The sequence below is a fragment of the Mastacembelus armatus genome, chromosome 11 (assembly GCF_900324485.2).
Source record: "Mastacembelus armatus chromosome 11, fMasArm1.2, whole genome shotgun sequence".
Taxonomy (NCBI): Eukaryota; Metazoa; Chordata; class Actinopteri; order Synbranchiformes; family Mastacembelidae; genus Mastacembelus; species Mastacembelus armatus.
The window spans coordinates 7,088,139-7,111,854 of NC_046643.1; the positions used below are offsets into that span (position 1 = coordinate 7,088,139).

The 23,716-nt window shown below is 39.8% G+C and overlaps 1 protein-coding gene across 1 annotated transcript; it reads left to right on the forward strand.

The window, feature by feature from the left end:
• Positions 1-19,353: 19,353 nt before the first annotated feature.
• On the forward strand, positions 19,354-22,555 carry LOC113126489 (cholecystokinin-like). Its single transcript, XM_026300527.1, has 4 exons — positions 19,354-19,400; positions 19,993-20,113; positions 20,222-20,377; positions 22,422-22,555. Exons 2-4 carry the CDS (start codon positions 19,993-19,995, stop codon positions 22,553-22,555), a joined length of 411 nt encoding a protein of 136 aa, XP_026156312.1. The 5' UTR covers positions 19,354-19,400.
• Positions 22,556-23,716: the final 1,161 nt, after the last annotated feature.

Genomic DNA, 23,716 nt, shown 5'->3' on the forward strand with positions numbered 1-23,716 from the left:
CACTGTAAAGAAACTCGGTACACAGTACCATAATGCACAGTATCCAGACGTGTTGGCACGGAGCAGCAGTGTTAATGATCTACAGGGACACGTGGGCAAGTTTGAAGACTCATTCACAGCGCGGACAAACAGCGCATTGAGCTGAAGGATGTGCGCACAGCATTTAAAAGTCATCAGATAATGTGATAAGGGGCCGGAACGGCGTCGGTGCTGCTGCTGGGATAATGATTGAGTCATTATCATTTGAGTACAGCAAACACACTGCTATTGGCGTAAGAGATCACTGATCGATTAAGTGGTACACCACCAGTTACTCATTCAAAATCAAATGGGTGGAGGATTATTAGATATTGGATGCTATATATCCTTTTATAGACACATTTATTTTGTCTGTTTAACTGCACAAAATGGAATAAATTTGTTTAGTCCAATTATAGAGCAATAGGTCAGTAAATAACTAGATTTAACTGAATGTTATTGGAGCATTAATGATGTCTTGGCTGTTACTAATATATAAGCTCTGCAGAGGGGCTGTTTTTACAGGATCTTGTGCTGGTTAACATTCACTATACTGATGTTTCACTTTCTCAGGTATAGTGTGTGTGCATTGTTCAGTTCTTTATTCCCAATGCTAGTCTTTACAAAACCTGCTGACTCAATCATGAATCGTAAAAGATAGATTTGAGTAAAAAGATCACACAGCTGGACCAGTGGGTGGTGAGCCTGAAAGCTTCAGCTGTTGTGTGAGGACAGAGCAGGAGGTGGCCTGTACACTGGGGTACAGTTCATGTTGAACTCTCCCAGTCTTCACTCCAATGCCTTTATTGTTCATATATGAAGGCTAAATGTTGAGCTAAGTAAGAGTACAAGCTGCCTGCATACGTCCGGTACAAAAAAAACATCCATCCATTCATCAGTCACCTCTTTGCCATTGTCTGCATCTGTCTCTCTCTGTCTCTCTCTCTCTCTCTCTCTCTCCACCCATTATCATTTTATCTCTGTGTGTCTGTATTATTGTCAAGGATACTGTATTTACTTTGGGTGATTTTGTCCCAAGGTGTCTGATGGCAAATGATCAACTTTTTGTTGTTCTTAAGATCTTGTGGCCTTATAGACAGTTAAAGGAAAATAATTGTGGACATTTTATGTAGAACCATATTCTAAAATTATGACATTTCCATCCTCCTTTTTTGTCATTTCAGTAGGAGGTGTAGACAACAGCAGGGCTAAAACGACTCTAAACATTACCTACATGTCAGAATGTTGCCCAGTGTAAATACATCAGGTTCGCTAATAGCTTGGTGTGTTGCCCCCAGGTGCCCAAAAATCATTCAATTCATCCAGATTAAATCAAACATGGCCCTCACCTGCTTAATAAGTCAGCACAGGACAAAAAGACAAATGGACCATCCTCAAAATAAATCAGTAAATCCTAATTATTCTGTTGTTTGAACATGCTCTGATCTCTATCCACTATTCTCACACAAACATTGACACTTTTTAAAATTGAGACATAAACTTTTAACCTCCGTGCTTTTCCCGAGACGTATGAAACCAACATCTGTCAGCTGACGCTACAATATCTGTGAAGTCTGTAGGCCCATCAAATATTGAAGCAATGCAGATTAAAAATGCATGAGGTTAACAATACTGTGCTGTTTCTCTGATCATTCTCCTACTGATCAGGACCCAGACAAACATCCGCTCCCAGAAGAAACCACTGCACTGTCATGCTTATGTTGGTACAACACAATCAGATAGACATCCATCAACATTCAAAATGGTTTGATGGTGTTACTGGTGCAGAATAAACAGAGAGCAAAAGATTTTATAGCCAGTAAGTTGTACTTTTATGGTGAAGGCTTTACGCCCTACATTAGCTTATGTGTTTATAACTTATTAGACTTTCCTCTCCATCTTTAAGGCAAAAGGCAGGCAAAGGCAAAGGCAAATTTATTTGTATAGCACCTTTCATACACTATGCAATTCAAAGTGCTTTAAAACAACTGACACTGACCATTTCTCTGTGATTATCAGTTTGAGCTCCAGCTATAATTATAGACTACAGGTTTTATGCTTCTTTAGACATTGCACTTCATTACATGTGCCCAGAAGCACCAGTTTTTTTCGATAAAATATAAGCCCTTACCAGACACCACCCATTTTTGTGCACAGGCTCAAAAATAATGTACCTAAAATAGATAAATTTTAAAAACTGTTCTACAATCCTCTTACAAACATGTTGACAGAATGACCGTAAGAGATACTGAACTAAGGTTACTGAGTCACAAACATGGTGCAAATGGAATATTTGTTTGCCTCACCTTTTGTTTTTTAGCATAATAGAGAGAAAATAAATCTGCAGTAGAACCTTTTGATTGGAAAACACCTCGGAGCAACAAGTCTGGACCATTAGTGTGTTAAACGTGCTGACAGTGGTACTAAAAATGAGCTATCTGAGCTGTTCAGAAGAATAAACAGAAACAAGACACACCAACACACCTGAAGTAGCACTAGCATGAGTGTCTCAGGGGTGCAATGGTGTCTTTTAAAGGGTTATTGCAGTCCAACACTGTCAGTTCTACCTTTACTCTCATGCTGTGTGTAATAGCTGGGGGAAATGACAGAAGCACATTTGAAGTGCACATCTACTCTCATTTCTAACGTGTCTCTCCTTTCTGTCATCTTCCTCCAGAGTCCACGTCCTTCCCATTTATTCCCTTTTCACTTTCTGTCTGTGACAAAAGTTGTGAATAAAATTCAGATGAAGACCAGAGAGACTTTATAATCATAAAGTTCCACAGGCGTGTATAGAAAGTGACAGGGTAAGACTTTTATTTAAGAATTAACTTCATTATCACGATGGTTGACTTAAGAAGAGCTTGTGATTCTTCTGATGTCAAACCATACATTTCAACTGTAACATCCCACAATGCATCTGGAGTATCACAGTGATAAGTGTCTGCTCTATGTATATCCCTTGATTATACTGGTATACCCTCCAGCAGCAGGAATACAACCATATGCTGCAGCGATTTATCTCAAGGCTGCTGTGTTGTCCCGTGGTTATGGCTGATGGATCCATCAGGCTGAATAGGACAGGGACTGAGAGATGAGAAGCTTTCTGCTGTCCTCGCTGTCAGCATTGAGGACAAGTGATGTGACGCTGCCAGCGGAAATTCAGTACATTTTTAAAGAGCCTGTTGTGGATGGGTATGTGTGTTATTTACATGCCCGCACTGTGTGTTAAATCTTTGTGTGGGGCTCTGTGAGTGGGCTCGCTTCTGCAGTAAAACTGTTAATGATCAGTGGCACTACAATACCATCACAAGCATGGAAATGCTCCAGGGTAAAAGTTAAAAATTCAAAATGTTGATTCTCTTATTATTCTTATTGGGAAGCGACGGTTTGACTTGTTTGACTTGAGCCAAACCTAAAAAAATATATTATTTTCTCCTTTGTTTAAATTTAGTTTCAGCACAAAAACTATGAATATTTTCAAAGCCACAGTGTGTAGAACATGAAAACATTATTTTAGTTTCCTCATGTTGTACCAAAAACATTTATTTTAGCCGTGTTTTGGTCTCCACCAACTCCTCAGAGAATATGGCTGATGTTTAAGGAAAGTGTATATAAGAAATGTGTATGACATCATCTCCATTGTCATGCTTGTGTTGGTACAACAGGACATACAATCAGAAATGCTCCTCCACCCACTTTTACTTTTGTGAGCTTTAGCGTTACAACAGAAGTTGTGTTCAGGAACGTCTTTTTTGCAGGTGATATAATTTGTACCAGACACGTTGTTGATACTCTGGTCATATTTCAGGTCAGGTCACTGGAATAAAACTTGACAAAATGTCACAGCAGTTCTTCGATCATTAGTGTATTGTAATGGCAGTTTGCTTGGACAAATAATGGAGAGCGAGGAAGGTGGCATGGAGCGATGGACTCTGGGACAGACACAGAGATGTTATCGTCCCCTGTTTCTAATGAGCAGCCCCTGATGCAGAAATCAGTTCAGACTGAGTTTGGTCTTCAATGTTTCACTGAAATGAAAGCCTGCCTGTAGTGGCATAGTTTCGCAAATCATTGGCAACACTATTTCTTTAAGGTGGTTTAAACCTCCCAAATGTGCTGCAAAGATGAACTGAGTTTATTACATTGCAGTGAGATTGTAATGATATCTTTTTATTTTTTGCATCAAAGCCTGCTGCATTACCTAAGTGATCAGGCTTTAGACAGTTGCTTCCATGTTTCAAGCAAGGAGGACTTAAAGCTGAATTTCTGGTATTTACTTTATGTCTTCTATGAACTTAACAACTTTTGTTAATACAAAATATGAACTTACTGTTCATGTTGATGCATACGTTTAATTTAAGACAGGGTACAGTACAGTATAGGTGGTGTATTGGTGTGTTTTTAAATACCTCACAAAGACATAGAGCCTATTCCCTGAAATACAACGGGCCATCTGGGCACAATTTACAGGTTATTATTTTCTACAGAAAAATGAATGATCCGATTTAAACTGAAATAACCTTGGTCACCGAAGCATCCAGCTGTTTACCGGAAGCATCACAGTTGGAGGAAAATGAATTTCATAATTTACTGAGGATCAAATGACATCTAATAACCACGTATTTCAGTGTGCTATGCAACTCACAGCTTCATGTCGTTCCTGGTCTGTCTGCTGTAATATGAGTGAGTAGAGTGCACACAGTGAAGAGTGTATGTGTTGGTAGTGGATGATTAAAATTACAAAGTCTCTCACTAGTCTTGAAATTAACAAAGACTTTAGTTACTGATTCATGTATCCAATATGTTTTGCTATGAGAGTGGTGTGGGTTTAGTGATGGAACCATCTGGTGGCTGATGAGTCCACACTGGAATATCTCATTGGATGAGATTCATTATAGACACACATGAGCCTCTGACTTTTCATCCAGAGCCACCAGCAAGTAAAACAAGTTGATATGTAACAGCAGTGAGACTTAACTGAGATGTTACATCCATTTTGAATACTTTGTTTTATCTTTTTATATATTATGTTTACCATGTCAGTGTTTTTTTTGGTCACCTGACCATTATACTGTCACTTCGATATAATGAACCAGCATACATTTCATATAAGAAAAATTATGTTTTTTTTTTTTACAGTACCATGGTCAAAACAAAAATATTTAAATCAAACTACAGGTTGAAACTGTGAAAATATAATGCTAAAATTTATTTCTATCTATCTTGCATAGTGTTTCAAGCCTGCACTTCCCACATAAGTTGACAACCATCCTCAGCATGACTTTGTTTTATTCTGTGACATCTTGAACCCACAGAGTGATTTGATCACACTGGCATGAGGGTTAAAGATCAAAGAACATGCTAGTAGACTAAATTAAGATGGTGAAAACGCTTTAAACATTATACCTTGTCAAGATTAGATTGTTAATATTATTATTGTGTGCATGTCAGCAGGCTGCCATCAGCATTTCTTCATCAAAATGAGCCAGGAAGCAAACTGAGTCTTAGGATGACTGGACACTTGGAATTTAACAGCATTTAGCAGGAATCATATCTAACTGCCTTACACTCTTCCCCAGACCTAAACATCAACACTTTTCAAAGGGTTTCCTTGCAGTGACAGAAGTTTCATTTTCTCTTTTTAAAGGAATTTTGAAGCTTGTAGATGGAGCCATCTGGGAGATGGGCGGCTTGGCTCCTCTGAGATCGTCTGTCAAGCTTTAGTGCAGCCTCTCGTTTGGCTTCTTCTCTGTGGGATTCTCTGTAGATTCAGGTTGCTTTTTCTTCTTTTTTTGTTTTTTACTTTGGCATCCTGTGGACCACATGGCGGACTAATGGGATGTCTGTGGCATGGATAATGGTGACTCTGCACAAGAATATATCTCCATTAACAATCACCCTCTGTCCACTGTGTATAAAAACACAAATGGAGGCTTTAGAGTGACTTTCTTACTTTTGACCATTGGTTAAAGGTTAAAAGGTACATTTCACACTCATGAAATGAAGCTGTTATTTTATTTTCCACAAGGAGTAGTAACTCTGCAGTTCAAGCAAGCACAGTTTTCCTGAGGTTATAACATGTAAAGTTACTGTCAGCGTTGTTCTCCAGCCAGAAGAAAATACAGTATTTCAGGTGAATAACAGCCTGATCCACAAAAGTTATTGAGATTAAGTTTTATAAAATGCGTTGTCACTTTTTTTTGCAAATTGTCCAACAAATGATGCTGCATTTTTGACTGTCAGAGCTCAAACAAGGCTCAAACAAACTGGGTATAATTAAAGCTTCCGCCGGTATTTACGAAGAGACTTAAACACCACAGAAGGATTATATTTTTAGTACAGATCTCATTTAAGATCGCAATGAACAAAATTTGGTGGAAATCAGAAAGCACTTGAGCAGCTGATCTTATGTTGTCTAGCCGATCTAATCAGACGTTTCCTGGAAAGTGAGTGGCCTACATACCGTGGGTCAGACAGACAGAAAAAAAGATAGAGAGAAATAGAGACACATATAAACAGAAAAGTGAGAGCGAGACGAGACGTTCTAAAATGCTAATATGTAAACAGGGTCCAGGTGCACAGGAGACAGGCAGAAGAGGTACCATCTGCTTATCTAGACAAGGCATGCCAAATATGAAATATTCATTATGATTCATAGAAGCACACAAGCATACCATGCATACTGTATTTCAGCTGGGCCTGAGGCTGTGTACATCCATATGCGAGTAGCTGGGAGCTAGAGGTACCTGTCTGTGTCTGCGAGTGTGTGTGACTGTGTGTGTGTGTGTGTGTGTGTGTGTGTGTGTTAGTGTGTGTGCCCACATAAATGACTATCTGGATTTCGGTGTGGCTGTTATCATGGCTGTGTGACTAATTCCTTCATGTCAGCTCTGATTACAATCGTTTAGCGTCTCATTGCCAGACCTTCAGGATCTCAACAGTACGATTATGTTGGTCCAGCAAAGAAACGTAGGTCAAGTCATTCTGGTATAAGTAAGATATCAGAGCCTTAAAACCAGCAACAGAGAGAAGGACTGTTAGACAGATCCATCTGTTCTGAGTGAATCATTGTTGAACATAAAGTACATGGTAGTAAATTTGTTTTTATCACTGACTCAAACTGTAGCTGATAAAACAGTCTTAACAAAAGGTCATTTTAGTAGCTGTTCTGAAGCTTTTGATAAATATCTGACTTTATTTTTTTTTCTAAAGGAGTTCAGCATGGTGACAGATCAGTTTTTATGGATCACTTTCTGGTGAGAATGAATTTTCATTTCTTGCCAACATGGACCGGAGTCCTTAAAGTGTGATTTGATGGCATCCTGATGTCATCTTTGTTTGCTTGTTTTGGCCACAGAGACTACACATTTTTAACAGGAAGACTGCATTTCAAAACTGGGTGTGTGGTGTTTGAGCGATTCTGTCGTTTGCATAATGGGAATGTAGGAAATTTAAAGTTTCACCATACTATGGCATACTATGGCCTAAAAGTCAAGTTCTCTCTGCTCTGCTGCTTTGGTTCTGATTAGTCTTTAGAATCCCCAATATAATAGAAATGCAAAATCATGTTCCTGGAGAATTTCTTTAAAAGGAATCAGCTTTACATATGATTAAACGACACATCACCTCATGTGCACGTTCCTTCCTTGTATCCTCACTAATTAGACTAATGTACAGCTGACATTCCTTCATGTATATGCAAAAGTACTAGGATGACTGAGTTGGTCCTCATTTAGCCAGACTTACTGAAGTATCTTTGGGCACCAGACTGGGTCTGTTCTAGTTTCTGGCATCCTGCTGTGAAACTGGCCCTCAGGCAAACAGAGCCTTTCCTCTGAAGGAACCATGAAGTATCACATTATCAGAAGTAACCACACTTTGTTTCCAAGTTCTAGTAAATAGAGCCAAGATGACCTTATACAGAGGCCTTGAATGTCATTTAGGTTCAAAAAGTGTTTGCTGTCAGTACCACCCACTAGATGTTTTGGATCTGATGGGCTGGATCAGTGATAGTTAGACCCACTAATGGATGGTTTCCAGTCACTTTGAGTTCCTCACTATCAGTCAGGGGCGTCACTGACTACTGTAATCTACCTCACCAGCTCTCACCGACGCTCACTCTATCCCACTCTATCTCTTTGTGGACACTGACTGTCTTCCCGTGGAGTCTGCTTGGACACGTTTCTTCTGGTAATTGCCAAATTCGTGTCACATTACAGCTCTGAACTCTCACAGAGCCAAAGGCTGCCAAACTCCACTAATGTCTAATAAATTATACATCTGGTGGGACGGAGCGAAGGAGACAGTGTGTGTGTGTGTGTGTGTGTGTGTGTGTGTGTGTGTGTGTGTGTGTGTGTGTGTGTGTGTGTGTGTGTGTGCGTGTGTGTGCGTGTGTGGGTGTGTGTTTGAAAATCATTAAATCCCTTGTTGTCTTTAGCATTCAACAAGTGTTTGGAAATGAATGACATGCCAAGGGAGTACTATGAAGAGAGTAGTACTGTGTATGAGGCGTTTTGATGACTGACACTAACTTCTTCCCTAATATGTCTATGAAAAAAACAGATTAGGATCTTTTGCCCATTGACACTCTGTTGCATATTCAAATTCAGCAAAGCTGGCAGGGAAGCGCTGTGATACAGACCAACAATGACATAACAGAGCAGACACAGGCTGCGAGCTACTGCTGTCATTTACCTTGGTCCAAGCCTGAGACAGTTTTTATCGTTTCATTTGTTCCTCTTTACCACACAGGGAGCAGAAAATGCATTGGTCCGATTGGTGACCTGTGGTCCTGTCTGGCTGTAGGTTTTGGCAGGGATCACAGTAAAACAGTCCCTCTTCCTTCGGCTGTGTAAAATGTGTTAAGCAAATGCTAATCCTGTCTTGTATTTTGGGGTTGTTTACTATTGAAGATTCAGATTTTGATTCTCCATCAATCAACTACAGTGCTGTTCTATAGAAAAAAAATCACTGAGCATCATACTAGTATTTATTCCAAACTGGGATAAATGCTGCAGAGTTGCAGTATAATGAAGCTATACAGTACATGCACAGTGTCACCTACACTGATGGACGCTCAGTCAGTCATTATCCACCTTCAGCAAATAAAAAGAACAGGTCACAGGAAATTAATTCAATTGTTTCCCACAAGGTGATCAATATTTTGTTATTTTATTAAGATTGTGTTTGCTTTACAGCTGCAGATCCATCAGAGATCAATACAGATTACACAGGACAGTTTAACATCTGGGCTGTTGTTTGTCTTGATGAGACGATGAGAGATAGAAATGTTGTTTCTATTATTTTATTGGTCATTTCCTTTCTGTTAGGCTTTGACAGATACACAACACATACAGCACGTCTTACATGCACCTCATATACACACATCAATTAGAATGATGATTATGACTTGTATTCAATATTTAATGATTTCTTTGTCTAATGGATTTGTACTTTTTCTGCAGTGACATGAATCATGGAGCTGCATTAATGTGCAAATATCGTCTCAGAAGATCGGAGGTGGATGAGGTGGAAAAACATGGAAATAAGTCAAAGTGTTTGCAACATTAATGAGCGGAGATCTATGGGATTTTTTGCTGGTAATAAAAACGGGCGAATCCTTCGGCAAAAGGAAAACCATCCCAACTATAAATCAAATTGTTTTATAGGTTTCTTCTGTCTGTTCTAAAGAGCTAAAGATGATGCACAAAACTGACTGAACCCCACTACTGAATAGAAATTGTTCAGTTTTAGAAACTAAAACTATGGGCATGACAGGCTGTTGGAAGCTTTTGCTGCATGTTAAAGTTAATAATTTCAGCACAGATCTCCTCTTGTCTCACACTTTTCCTTATCATACTCAGAGTAACTACTAGCTCTACACTGAAAAATAAAAACCCCATCCCTTTATTTTGTGACACAGCATCAGGTGGTGAGGATGCTGACCTGACTGGAGATAATATGTTTATAAGTATCAAGTGAATATATTAAGAGGGAGGTTTCTTGCATTGGGTAACTACAGATCAAAAATATATGATATATGTCTTTAAAGATTTACCAGGTTATGGTGATCTGACTGCAGCTATAGTGGGACTGTTCCTTAACACAGCTTTTGGAGTGCACTGGATTTCTAAGTAAAAGCAAAGCATTCAAGTCATAGAGCATTTGCATGTGTTTGCTCAGTGGGAATAACCTATATCTACTGTCAGCAGTAACACACCACACAATCATACATTATTCAGCGCAGAGACTAAGTAGAGCCAGAGGAAGCACATGGGTGGCTTTTCCTGCAGCCAGCTCCAGAGCGGAGCTACAGCCACCAGCCCTGTCTTCATTCATATATTCCTGTGCATAGTTATGCAGGCACACATACAGGCGATCACATTTCCCAGCTCTCACAGAAATACACTTACACAGGAGAGAGGGTTAATAACATTAGAGCTTTTAGTCTTCATGCTGCTGACGTGTGTTACATACATGTCCTTTTTCATTTTACACTTGACATTTTTTTTTGCTGTGTCCTTTCCCTGATGATAAGGTGTCAGCTTAAGTCATTTTTGCGAACACTTCTGAATGATGGACTTGACACTTTTTTCTTCTTTAAGCCCTTCACTTTTTTATGTCCCACACTGTCTCTTCATCAAAAGCTTTTTAATTGCTCCAAGTTTAGAAATGTGTCATGATTTAATGAACCCTCATCAACTTAATTGGAGGCAAAACATTCACACATATTCCATGTAACCTACTGACTACACACATACACACAGGTGCCTACACATATTTGAAGTCCACTCAATGACGTACAGGTTTTAACAGGGCAGTAAAGGACATCATTTATTATGATGACACTGGTTGGACGCTGTGGATGTTAAGGGAATTGTTACTTATCAGAAACGGTTCTTCTTCCTGAGTCCATAATTGATATGTGTTTGAAACATCAGCCATAATTTCAGCTCTTCTTGGTTGGCCATCTTGTCTAACAGCCTGTCAAAGACTATTGATCAGCTGCTTTCACTGAGTGGCATTCTTCATCTAAAATGGTTGTAGCATAGTTACTGAAATTAAACTGCAGAGAGCAACACACTGACAGTGCTGGTGAGTTACAGGCCAAAAGGTCTATAGTACATAAGAGTAATGCACACATACACACACACACGCACACACACGCACACACACACACACACACACACACACACACACACACACACAGATTTATTTGGACAGAAGCCACAAACAATGTTGTCTTCATTGGGGTTATCTCCCCAGATATGAACACTTTCTAAATAAAAAATACTGGAGTTATACAACAAATTAGGAAGAGAATATGTCAAAGATCACGACATGCAGGAGCCTGACTGCTCAGGGTGAATATAAATATAAAGCTCAAGTTACTTCAGTGAAATTCTATACAAAATGACACTGGCTAGTGGGTTCGCACAGGTTTTCATGTCAAATAGATTACATTTACTACAGAAAGATAAAACAACACAGAAATTCATTTAGTGGCGTTACAATCTTATAAAATATCCAGCAATCCAAAGCCACATGCTAATATATTATCCACAGCCAATGGGCTGTGATGTTTCAACAGGGAAACAGGTGAAATCATTCAGCAATTAAAGCAGCAGAAACCCTTAATAGTTTCAACTTGTTGAAGACAAAACATCCCAATGAACAAATACATATACTCCATCTCACATGTATATAACATAACATATATCTAAACTTCGTGTACTGTGTATAATAATGTAGTGGTCACATGCACAAACCATCCTTATATTTTATTCTGGCCTATTAAAAAATTTATTCATTTACAAAAAATGTTTAATGTCATATTCTTGATTAAGGCCACTCGGTCTGAGGGTCTGTGGAGTGAAAATATAAAACCTTTCTCCCTTTTTAACATCTCCTCCTCTCCATGGCAGTATAACATGCTCTGTGCCAATAAATCTCAAGGAAGACACAGAATGATTTGTCTCTGTGAAATGTACAGCCCCTGAATTATGTTGGTCGCACTTCTATGTTCTGCAATCCTAGTTTTTATAGCTCTTGATGTTTTTCACACATATGGTAAGTAATTACACAAGGACAGTTTATCATATAAATTATGATATTTGTGAGACATGTTATAAAACTTTCTATTTTTATTTTTTATTTTTATTTATTTTTTATTTTTCCTGTTATCGGGTGGTTGGATGTAGTACACTTGAATGTAAAATCACAACAACCACATTGAAAATTGCCTGTAGGAGGATCCTGAAAGGTTGTACTTTTTAACAGGCAGCAAGTCAGATCTAACTAGCATTTGTCTTAAATTTGGATAGCCTGGCACTTAAATGTGCGTGTAACAATTTATTTAGATGACATTTACAATACATGTGCTGCCTGTCATTAATGACAGTGGGCATGAAATAAATTGTTTTCCACTTATCCCTCTTTGACATCATGTGATCTGACTCCTGCAGTGGTCACAAAGACACATTTAATAGCATTTCAGAGAGAGATTGAAAAATAACAGCATGACAATGTGAGGACAATAAAACCTGTGCCGACCTGACTTCTGATCTGAACTGTCCCTCTCTTAGAAGAAGAAGAAGTACTTTATTTATCCCCAAGGGGAAATTCAATTGTTACAGAAGTTATTCTAAGTTATTAAATTTGAGCTAAAAATAATAATGTAATTATTTATTTTGGGGGGGTTTGTGTGTGTGTGCGTGCATGCATGTGTATGTAGTGTGTGTCTCTGTGTGTGTGTGCGTTATTGTTTATATTGTGGAATTATAGAGTCTTATGGTCGTGGACACAAAAGACTTCCTGAATCTCTCAGTCTTGGCTTTAGGGGGAATTAGTCTGTGGCTGAATGAACTTCCCATTCTCCACAGTTCCTCATGAAGTGGGTGGGCAGGATTGTCCAGTATGGAGTTTATTTTGTCCACCATCCGCCTCTCTGCCACAGCCTCCAGACTGTCCAGTTCCAGTCCAACAACAGATAGTCTGACAATAGACAATCTTAGTGCTTACCTCTAACAACATCGACATTAAACTGCTGAACTGTTGTTGAGGAAACCACTAGAAGCATGCCATGGTCTGAACCTTGTTGACATAACTGTGAAAACCTTTAAACAAATCCTTCCTGCTCTGGTTATGTGTGGCTTTGTGCAGTGTAAATTGTTGTCTAATATGATTTGATTGCTTAGTAATGGTCAGACTGTGGTTTTATATATATATATATATATATATATATATGTCTGGTTTATGGTCAGTGTTGCTTCTCTTTATTGAACACAGTGTAATGTGCTTCCCCCACTCTGGTGCTAGAAGCATCTATGTATTTATATATCTGGCACTGTTGCTAAATGCAGGAGAACATTCAAAAAGAACTGGCTAATAGAGGTGTGTTGTCTGAAATCTTCAGTAGGCAAATGTGTTTATGCTGTAACTTCGCAAAGCCACAGTCAAAGGCAGGGGGAGACACAATAATCGCTTAAATTAAAAAAATTAAAAACATGATATAATGTGTTATTACATATGCTGATAAGAATGGAAAACCCCATGTATTAACTGATAAATGCATTTAGACATATGGGATATGAGTAAACTCAGGAGGGATTATCCTTTGGAGATTGCTAGATTAAATTCTGATAGTTATTCTGTTCTGACTGATTTTTGCAACAGCACAAATTTCCATGTTTTTTTTCTCACCTGTGTATTAACTGAGGATGTGAGCCTGCTTTAATTGTTTGACCCAGTTTTTTTTTTTTCATTCATGTCTCACTTGACTTGACAAATTGTCACACACATATGTAAAGCTTCTTTTTATGGTGTTCACAAATGCATTGTCTAATCCACAATACAGGCAGTCACAAATCATCACCCAAAAATCTAATTTTTAATTTAACACCCACTTATTACAAAAAACAAAAAAGACACTAATTTTTCCCCATAGACTGACTGTTACCAGTGGTGATTGGTGGTTTTTACAAGAAAATGAGAAGAATGTGTTAGCCACGTTCGCTAATGGATTTCTAAGTCATCCACTGCATAATGGAGATGTCTGTGTCAGCTCCCTGGTTAACACAGAACATGGACAACCAGCTACAGATGGCTGAGATTTCTGGAGCTGTGGCTGCAGAAAGTATCTCCGGAATCAGGTGAAGAAATGTTTCCATTAGTACTAATCAATAGTATTGACCATCCTGAGACCCTTTGTGTCTAACAGAGCTAAAGTTTCTGGCTTGCTGTTAATAACTAAGTGATAACAAAGACTAAAGTCACTCTCTCCATTTGCCTCCAGTCATCTTCTGTTTTATTTCGCCCCCATATCTCTCTTCTTTCCACTCGTGTGCTTCTTCGAAAAAAGTTATTGTCTTCAGTGAATCGACACATGAGGCAGTGGGAAAGAAACAAATTAAGTAGATGCTCTAGTATAATATTTATGTCTTCCACTTTGCACTTTGTTACACTTTGTATGTCACAAATGGAAGGGGTAACAGAACAAAAACATCAAGAACAAGATGTGAGCCATTTGTACATGATAATAACATGTGACCATCTCCATCATAATAGGCCCACTGCTGCAGCGAGGTGACTTCAGTCTCATCAACCCATGTGTCAGAACAATTTATGGGAAGCACACGTTGTTATAGGTCTTTCTGTCCTGTCCATCCTGGCACTTGATCTTCTGGGAGAATCATTCACATGACACAAGTCCCCTGAAGCTCCACAAAGAAAATGGAAAAAGCTCCAAGTATGGAAATGAATCCTGCTACTGAAAACTAAGCTTGTTTACATGCATGGTAATTTAAAAATAAAAGGAAAGGAAAGATTAGGAGCCACTGAATAGAAATCTGCATAAAGATAGTGTGAAATCAGTGTTTAGTATTCTTGCCTATGCTGCAAATTCGACACAGATATATGGTTGGATATTTCTTGATCCATTATTTCCCTTCAGGCCTGTGTGTGTGTGCGTGCGTGCGTGCGTGTGTGTGTGTGTGTGTGTGTGTGTGTGTGTGTGTGTGTGTGCGCGCGCGTGCGCGTGCGCGTGCGTGTGTGTGTGTGTGTGTGTGTGAAGATTCCATCCTCTTTTGAATGCAGCTGAGGGTCCAGGTGTCTTTTTGACAACACAGTTGAAACTGAATTCAATGAGCACTGTTGCCATAATTTGTGTTTGTGCAACATTATTTTCCTATAATCTTCATTTCAGTTTAACTCTGCAAATGAAGTTAATATGATACAGAAGTAAATAAGAAGACTGGTACCACTTTCATAGCTGTCACTTCAATGTAAAGCTACAGTCTACAGCCTGTTAGTTTAGCACAGATTAAACATTTAGCCTGGCTCTGTCCAAAGACCAAAATCCATCTACCAGCACTCCCAGCTCATAAATGATGACATTATATCTGGTAGGTGCTGAGCTGGGAGCCACATGTATGTTGGTATTTTGCATGTCTCCATCCTTGTCTGGGTTTTGAACCAATCTTGTTTTTTAAAGAAGTTAGGTGGGTTCATTTTTTGTTTCCTTGTGTTTAGGCAGGATAATTGGGCCCTGTTTTGTTTTATTATTTTCATTTATTTAAAGCAAAACCACCTGTCCAGTCCTCCTGCACTATATCCCATATTGTCATATTGTCATATTTTCTTGGCCCATTTATTGTGCAGCTGCACCAGGTCATCCAGGTTCCTATGCTAAGCTAACTGCTGGCTGTAACTTCATATTTACTGAACACAAATCCAAAGTGTCAAACTATTGCTCAATGAATTTTGGTATAAACACTGGTGAGTCTTACTTTTCCCAAGTCAGAGGGGAGTTAGCACAACCCGCAAAACCGTAGTAGCCACATGTACAGGAAATACACTGGTTGAAAATAAAGCAGAATTATCCTTTAATCTCAGGCATGTTAGAGGAAATCAGGGGAGCCGCCATGACATGTAGAGAATAGCATTTAGAGGTGTTAGTCGCTTCGCTCAGACAGGAGCAACAAAACTAACAGCAGTGGGAAGGAAAGCAAACACAGTCTGGTCAAGCTCATACAATCATCTGACAACAGATCGAATCAAACCCAAGTGAAAAGATGTGTGGGGGTGGACTCTGGGGGTGTGAGAACTTTAATGGACAAGACGGGGAACATCAGGACACCTCTGAATATATTATCTCAAACCACAATCATTAAATAAACAGTTTTTAATCATTAGTTTTTTTTTCTTTGTAGTCATGGCAACCCAGAGTTCAGCTGTTTACTTGTAAAACAGCATTTTTTATTTTTTAAAACGTGAAATCATTTTATCCAAATTTCAGTTTTCTGATACATTCTCACCATGTTAACGTCAGGCTCCACCAACTCGTTTTATTTAAATAACAGCCTTGTTATGTGCAAACCCCTTCTTTTAAAATCTGATCACACTCACGTATCCTCAGTGAAACTAACACAGGGGAAAATATCACGAACAGTTCATCAAACTGAAGTAAGGAGCTCCAAACTCTACCCTGTAGCTACTAAAACAGTCCCCATAGACTGCTTTAAGTGCATATTTGTGCATGGGTGTGAGACAATGCCACTGAGACAGATGCATTAATAGATCTATGCATTATTTAGTGTGTTTACTAACTGTATACCAAAGCTGTAGCAAATGCCCTCGGCAAGGGGTCTCTCGATGTCTGTTTTTTAATTGCAGATTTCACTTTGGTTTCCTTCACAGAAACTTCACTGTAACAAATTAGATGTTTTACTAAGTATTTAAAATCAGTCCAGAGATGTGTCTAACTGATGTGTGTCTACCTGAATGCAGCCACGCACTCAGGTAGACAGAGAACTCACAGGAGAGGTGGATTTTTACTCATTCGCCTACACTGGGAGGTGAGAGAGTAATCATGTTCAGCAGGTCTGAATAAAATGCCTAAAACACACACACACACGCACACACACACACACACACACACACACACAGAAAAAATTGCAAAAATTATATATCTGATGTAGGAATGACAGACAAAAACTCACAAACACACACTTCTCACACACATGCACGCCTCCCACACTGCATGGTTAATTAATTCTAATTTGAACGGCCGTGGCCTCACCTCCTACACTCATGCCTTCTGATGGTGCCTGAAGGAGAAGTTGCAGCATCTTCACTGAGTGAGAAAGACAGACAGAGTGAAGCGAAACCATGAATGTGGAAAAAAAGGCCAGAGTGAGATGATGTGATTGAGAACGACTCCTTCTTCCTGATCGACAGCTGGGAGTTGTGGCCCAAAGTTCGGCAGGCAGACACGAAACTGGCAGCAAAGGTGGTTAAATGGGATTTTGAGGATTTTAATATCAGATAATCCTGTATTGTGATGTCAGTAAACCGAATGAAACAGACCCACACCGGGGCTGGGTTATGATACCTTATACCATTACAGAGATGAGACAGCAGGTTGTCACCAGCTATGTCTGGCTGAGATTAAGTTACAGAGTAAAATCATCATTTTCTGTGTTTCTTAACTGGTCATGATTTTAAAAGGTTTGGGACTTCTATGTGCGCTGTGGCCTGGCATCACTTATTGTGTTAAGATATCTCAGTCACTTTGAAAAGTCGTTTTGTTAGCATGGTGATCCTTTACATTTGGATTATGGATTGTGCTTTTAAACAAGCCATTCATCTGCACTGGCAGCAATTTAAGTCTCATGGCAGGGCAGCAGTTGCTGATTTAATAGAAACACCATACACAGTCTCCTAATTGAGATTATTTGTTATTTATTTGGCACCAAAGCAGCACTTGGTCCAAATATTTCAGTGACTGTCAGCCCACGAGAGTTACTTTTGATTACTGATCACTGTGAACTTTGTGTGTGTGTGCATAGATGCGTAAATGGTTTCACTCACATTGTGTGGACTCAGCATGCTGGTCCCCACCATTTAAACTGAATTTTATGGTGAAGAGTTGGTTTAAGGTTAGGGTGGGGGTTAGGGAAGTAACAGTGTTTAGGGTTAGGGTAACTCTCCAGGAAATGAAGTAAGTAATTTTGAAGTCCCTGTGAGGAATGGAAATAAACGTCTGTGTGTGTGTGTGTGTGAGTGTGTGTGCGTGTACACCAAAAACCTGTTGACGTGGGGACTCTGCTTCCTTGTATGTCACTGAATTTTAAAGCCACCACTTGGTTTAAAGTTAGGATGAGGTTAGTCTTACTTTAGGGTTAGGGTAAGGGTTAGCATTAGGCAAGTAGAGGTTATGGTTAAGGTTAAGGCAAGACTCCAGGAAATGAACTGAAGTCAATGTAATGTCCCCATGAGAAATGGAAACAAGTTTGTATGTGTGTGTGTGTGACGAACAGCTTCACTCTTCTGCGATTCAGATCTGCCACTCATTTATCAATCCTAATTAGACTACAGTAATAAAGGCATGCTCTTCAATGATTCCCCAGTGAATGTTCATCTTAGTTAACAGCATCACCGATGCTTCTTCTTCTTCTTCTTCACATTATCGCAGCTCCAGCGCTTTGACAGAGATCCTGATCCTGCCACGCATCAGCGGCTGTCGGCCTCATTAATAATAACATTAACTCCCAACACCTGATCAATAGCTGTTGACTCGGAATGACTGATTGGCTACACCTGCATGATCGATGAGCCAGGTTAATCCCGTGTGGTTGGAGAGAGATAGGGGAGAAAAGGTGGAGGGACGGTGAGAGGCAGGAGGAGGAGGATGGTGGAGATGTCTCAGTCTGAGATCCATCACCCGTTAAATCAGCAAAACTGAATATCCTCATTTCTGCCCCTGCTCACTTTCTAAGTGTGAACATTCACTGACATCTAATAAATGTGTGTAGAAATACACACACCCGCACATGCCTGACCACACAACCCACCCACCCAGTCACGCACACACAGACACACATGCACACATGCTCAGCATCCTCATAACGGCAGCTTCAGTGTGGATCATTCTGTAAAGATACTGAATAAAATCATTTATTTACAGAAAAATGATGACGAAAAATTTACAGCTTTTTTTAAATTCAGATTTGCTGTAAATCACATACAATAAACTATTAACACACATCAACCAGGCAGCTCCTGATGGTGAATTTTATCATGAGCAAACAGACAATAAAATTGTTGAAGTTATCACAAAGACACTCAGATCAGGCTCACAAACACATCGAGGAATACAAAGGATGCACAATGAGGAAACCCGTGCATGCGCGCGTGCACACACACACACACACACACACACACACACACAAATACACACAGACATAAGTACATAACCACACAAACGCACACACTCAGTGTGCTGAGCAGGGAGTATAAAAGGGGCATCCTTCCAACTCAACAGAGACGCGTTCTCCTCACTCTCACACACTCCTCTACTACGCTAAACCTCTTCTCTCAAGGTAAGGGAGACATTATATATATTTTTATTATATCAGCCTGCAAACTTTAGCATGAGATGATCTTCCTACAGTTAAAGTGTTTTTTCTACCTGATAATCAGGCAGGAGATTAGATTTTCTCATCTATATATTATTAATGATTGTTTCACTTTTGCCTTGAATTTTATAACATGTAACACATTTGGTTTGCTTTCTTCTAAAATTACTGCTTCAGTCCTTTTCTTTCTTTTATGATAGTTCATGAATTTATCTTCAGAAATGGAAGAATGGAATTGAGAAGTTCTTTCTGCCTCCACAATCACAGTTATTTTAACCTGCTGAAATTACACTCAGGATGTTTGAGTTGTTCTGCCCCTGGATGACACTGTGAATATGCTGCTCTGATTCACGTGTGTGTTGGGCACAGTCAGAGTGATCATTAACTGCGAAAGAGCAGTTGTCTGGCAGATGGTCTCAGTTGTAGATTCTCAGGATGGAAGATGACTCTTGTCTTAGATGAATGCATGTTGTAAACCCAGACTAGACTACATCTCCGATTCATCCTTATTAAACTTTCACTGCACCTTTTTCTGTCTTCTCTCCTTGTGTTTCAGATGACTGCAGGGCTGTGTGTGTGTGTCGTGCTGGCAGTCCTGTGCACGAGCTGTCTGGGGCTCCCCTTCTCCTCTCAGCCCTTGGATGAGGGCCAGCGCTCCCTCTCTGCTCCTTCTGAAGGTAACACATCAAAGACAAAGACCAACCTGCAGCAAGCACATTTATTAATATTACAGCAAGTTTTCACATCTGATATCCGCTTGGTGTGTGTGTGTGTGTGTTAAATAGCTCTTCTTGAGGCTGACACCCACTCCTTGGGAGAACCCCACCTCCGACACAGGCGCTCTGCTCCCCAGCTGAAAGCCCTTCCCCTGGCTGAGGAGGATGCAGACTCGCGGGCCAACCTCAGTGAGCTGCTGGCAAGACTCATCTCCTCCAGGAAAGGTGTGTGTGTGTGTGTGTGTGTGTGAGGCTGGATGTAACTCTGCATTTGTGTCTGTATTAATTGCCTTTAAATCCTTGATGGATATATGGGGGGATGGGTATGTGTGCATGTGATTTTATAAAGAAAACATCTGGCAACAACATCTGAAACAAAGATTCATTTTCAGAAACAAGTGCTCTTCCCTGCCATCCTCCTCCCCTCAGACTTGCTAATTACTGGAATCGTGCACAGCTAGCTTTGTAAAATGAATTAGTGGCTCTGAAAAGCTTTTGTGGTTTGAAAGAGCGTGTATTAGTGTGCACAGCCTTCCGGCCATTCTCTTTGTACCATCTTATTTCACTTTTTTCTCCCCATCTGACACTTTTCCTTGATGACAAGAAAAAAAACTCAACCCTGCCATAGTTCCTCATATTCACCGCTCTGATTTATCTGGCGATGTGACAGGATGGAGGATATATCTGGGCTTTCACAGTGCACGACAAACAGACTTACATCTGTCAAGATCTGAATTTTCTGCTTGGCTTCCAGAAACCGACTCGTGTGGCCACGTTTGCAGCGCTCCTTTGTAGAACAGCTCCTAGAGCCTGAAACTTTGCACACATTTTCACTGCGTTTCAGACAGTCAACTCAATCTTTTCACATGGGATCAAAGATTAGAAACAGACACAAGATGCTCTGAAGAAAAGTTTTCTGCATTTGTTGTGAGAGATTTGCAAATCAAAGTGGGTCATTTTCAGGATTTTTTCAATTGACTGAAATAATTGGCAAGATTTTCTTTGAAAGGGCTCAGTATTATATTAAAGATGTTTACACATCCATACAGGAATATACGATAAGATGAGATAAGACAAACTTAACCATGAGATGATATTCAGGATATTTATATTTACTCTGAATTATTCTACTATAACATAATTACGTTGTATAGTTTAGATTTTACTGTTTCATAATCTTAAACAAAAGACTGAACAGAAAAATGTAAAACAGATCCAGTGAACAGTTCAGTCAAACAGTGACGGCTGCAAAATGTCAGAGGGCGCATTAGAAACTAATATGTAATATCTAAAAAAAAAAAAGTGTGTGTCTGTTTAATCGCGTGTTTGTGGGTGCGTGCTGTTCACTTGCATGTTTCGATGTAGGAGGTGTCGTTGTCGAGCCTTCTGCAGCCAATCTTCTCAGCACACCGGGAAACTGAAACACTGTGTTTATGCGTGTGCGTGTGTGTATGTGTGTGTGTGTGTGTGTGTGTGTGTGTGTGTGTTGCGTAGGAGGATGTGGGTGGAGTGAAAACAGCATCTCTGTGAGGGCTCAGTTGATTACCAAACACACAGCAATCCTGCTTTACTTCACTTACATTTAAAAATGTGAGATTCAGAGATCAGGCACAGGGATCATTAGACTAGAGGTCAGCGGGATGCAATGGACACAAACATGTACACACATACAGAAATATACAAACATGAACACACAAAAAAAAGATGGTAATAGTATGTATGATGTCCAGCTGTTCTTTTGTTTTTGTGGTGAAATAATGAGAAAGAGAAAAGGAAAAGCCACTATGGGACGATCAAACAATTGTGAGCAGTTTTTATCTTGAAAGCACAGAAACTAACTAGCCTGTAAAACGTCATCCTGGAGCAGAAAACCAAAAAAAAAAAAAAAAACTCAGAAAGTGAAGCATTAAAAACCAATTCTGGTGCAGGAAGACTTCACTGCTCAGTTTGTGAGAACATCGTTTGTGTCTAGTCTCATCCTTAAAACGTCACATTTCACTAGATATTCTCTCATGGACATATGATGTTTTAAGTAGTAAAAAAACTCTGTGTCAGAGAATTAGGTATCTGATTCAAGTCACTCTGTTGGAAAATTAGAGCATTTTAAACTACTTTTCTCCAGCTGTCTCGAAGCAGAAACAACCCAAAAATAAGTCTGCAATTCAGTGAAGCCTCACTCGTGCCCTCCTTTCTCTCTTTTTGTGCTCCACCCACTCTTTCTTTTCACCTCCACTCATCCTCATACTCATCACCCCACTTCTCCTGCCAGGTTCTGTGCGCAGAAACTCCACGAACAGCAGAGGCAGCGGACCGAGCACCAACCACCGGATAGCGGACAGGGATTACTTGGGCTGGATGGATTTTGGCCGCCGCAGCGCTGAGGAGTATGAGTACTCCTCATAGAAAGGGGAGTCACGGCTCATGCCCTCTCCATACAGGCACAGGAGAAAACGAAGAAACCAACCCACGCAAGCTGGCTCCTCACTGTCTCACAATAAGAGTCTGTTTATGATGTATTTGTTGTACATTTGTTTGTAAAACTGTAACAATGCAATATACATAAGCCAAATTTTGCAGAAAAGCTCTCAGTGTCCAAGATTTATTTGTTCTTGGTTTTCTCTGTTTTCGTTATTATTTTTGGGTGGAGGTGATTGGGATGGTGTCAGGGTCTGTTGAGACTAACTGGACTGAACTGTACTGAATAAAGATTGAGAATATCCCTTTCTGCATATTTTTTTTTGCACAACCCATGCTGCTTAAATTAGATCCACAGTCATTCATACAATATCAACAGGATTAACTGCAAAACCCTATTTCTAATGTAAGTATGAATTAGTGTTATAGCAGTATGAACCTTCATATATCAGCAGTAGAGATGGTACTAACTCGTTACACACACAGTTGCACTAAAAGTTGTCTTGGTTTGCTGAGTGCAATGGGCTTCTGAATGAAAACATTATTTAAAATTATCCCTAGTCTTTTGTAAAAACCCTTCCAGTGTCATTACACACACACACACACACCTACACACACAGTGACATAGTGACTTAAAGGATCTCAGTCCTTCAAGCATAAAGACAAATTTTCCAATATTACATAGTGTAAGGAATAATTTCACAACATACTATAGTAAAGGTGGCAGCAGGACTGTGCAGTGGAGCCTAGGAGCAAAAAGGCTCCAGGTTGGGGTTTGCATGTTCTCCCTGTATCTATGTGGGTTTTACTGGATGCTCTGGTAACCTCCCACAATCCAAACACATGCAGCTTGGGGTTAGGCTACCTGGTGACTCTAAATTACCTGTAGGTGTGAATGAGAGTGTTTATCTGTTTCTATGTGTCAGCCCTGTGATAGGCTGGTGATCTGTACAGGGTGTACCCTGCCTCTCACCCGTTGTCAGCTGGGATTGGTTCCAGCCCTCCATGACCCTGAAATGGACTAAGTGGTACAGAGAATGGCTGGATGGATGGATTATAGTAAGGCATAATTTTCAAGTCATGTTCAACAGTGGTGTAATTTTTACCACATGCTAAAGGTCATTTTCAGTAATAAGGACTATTTTTCAA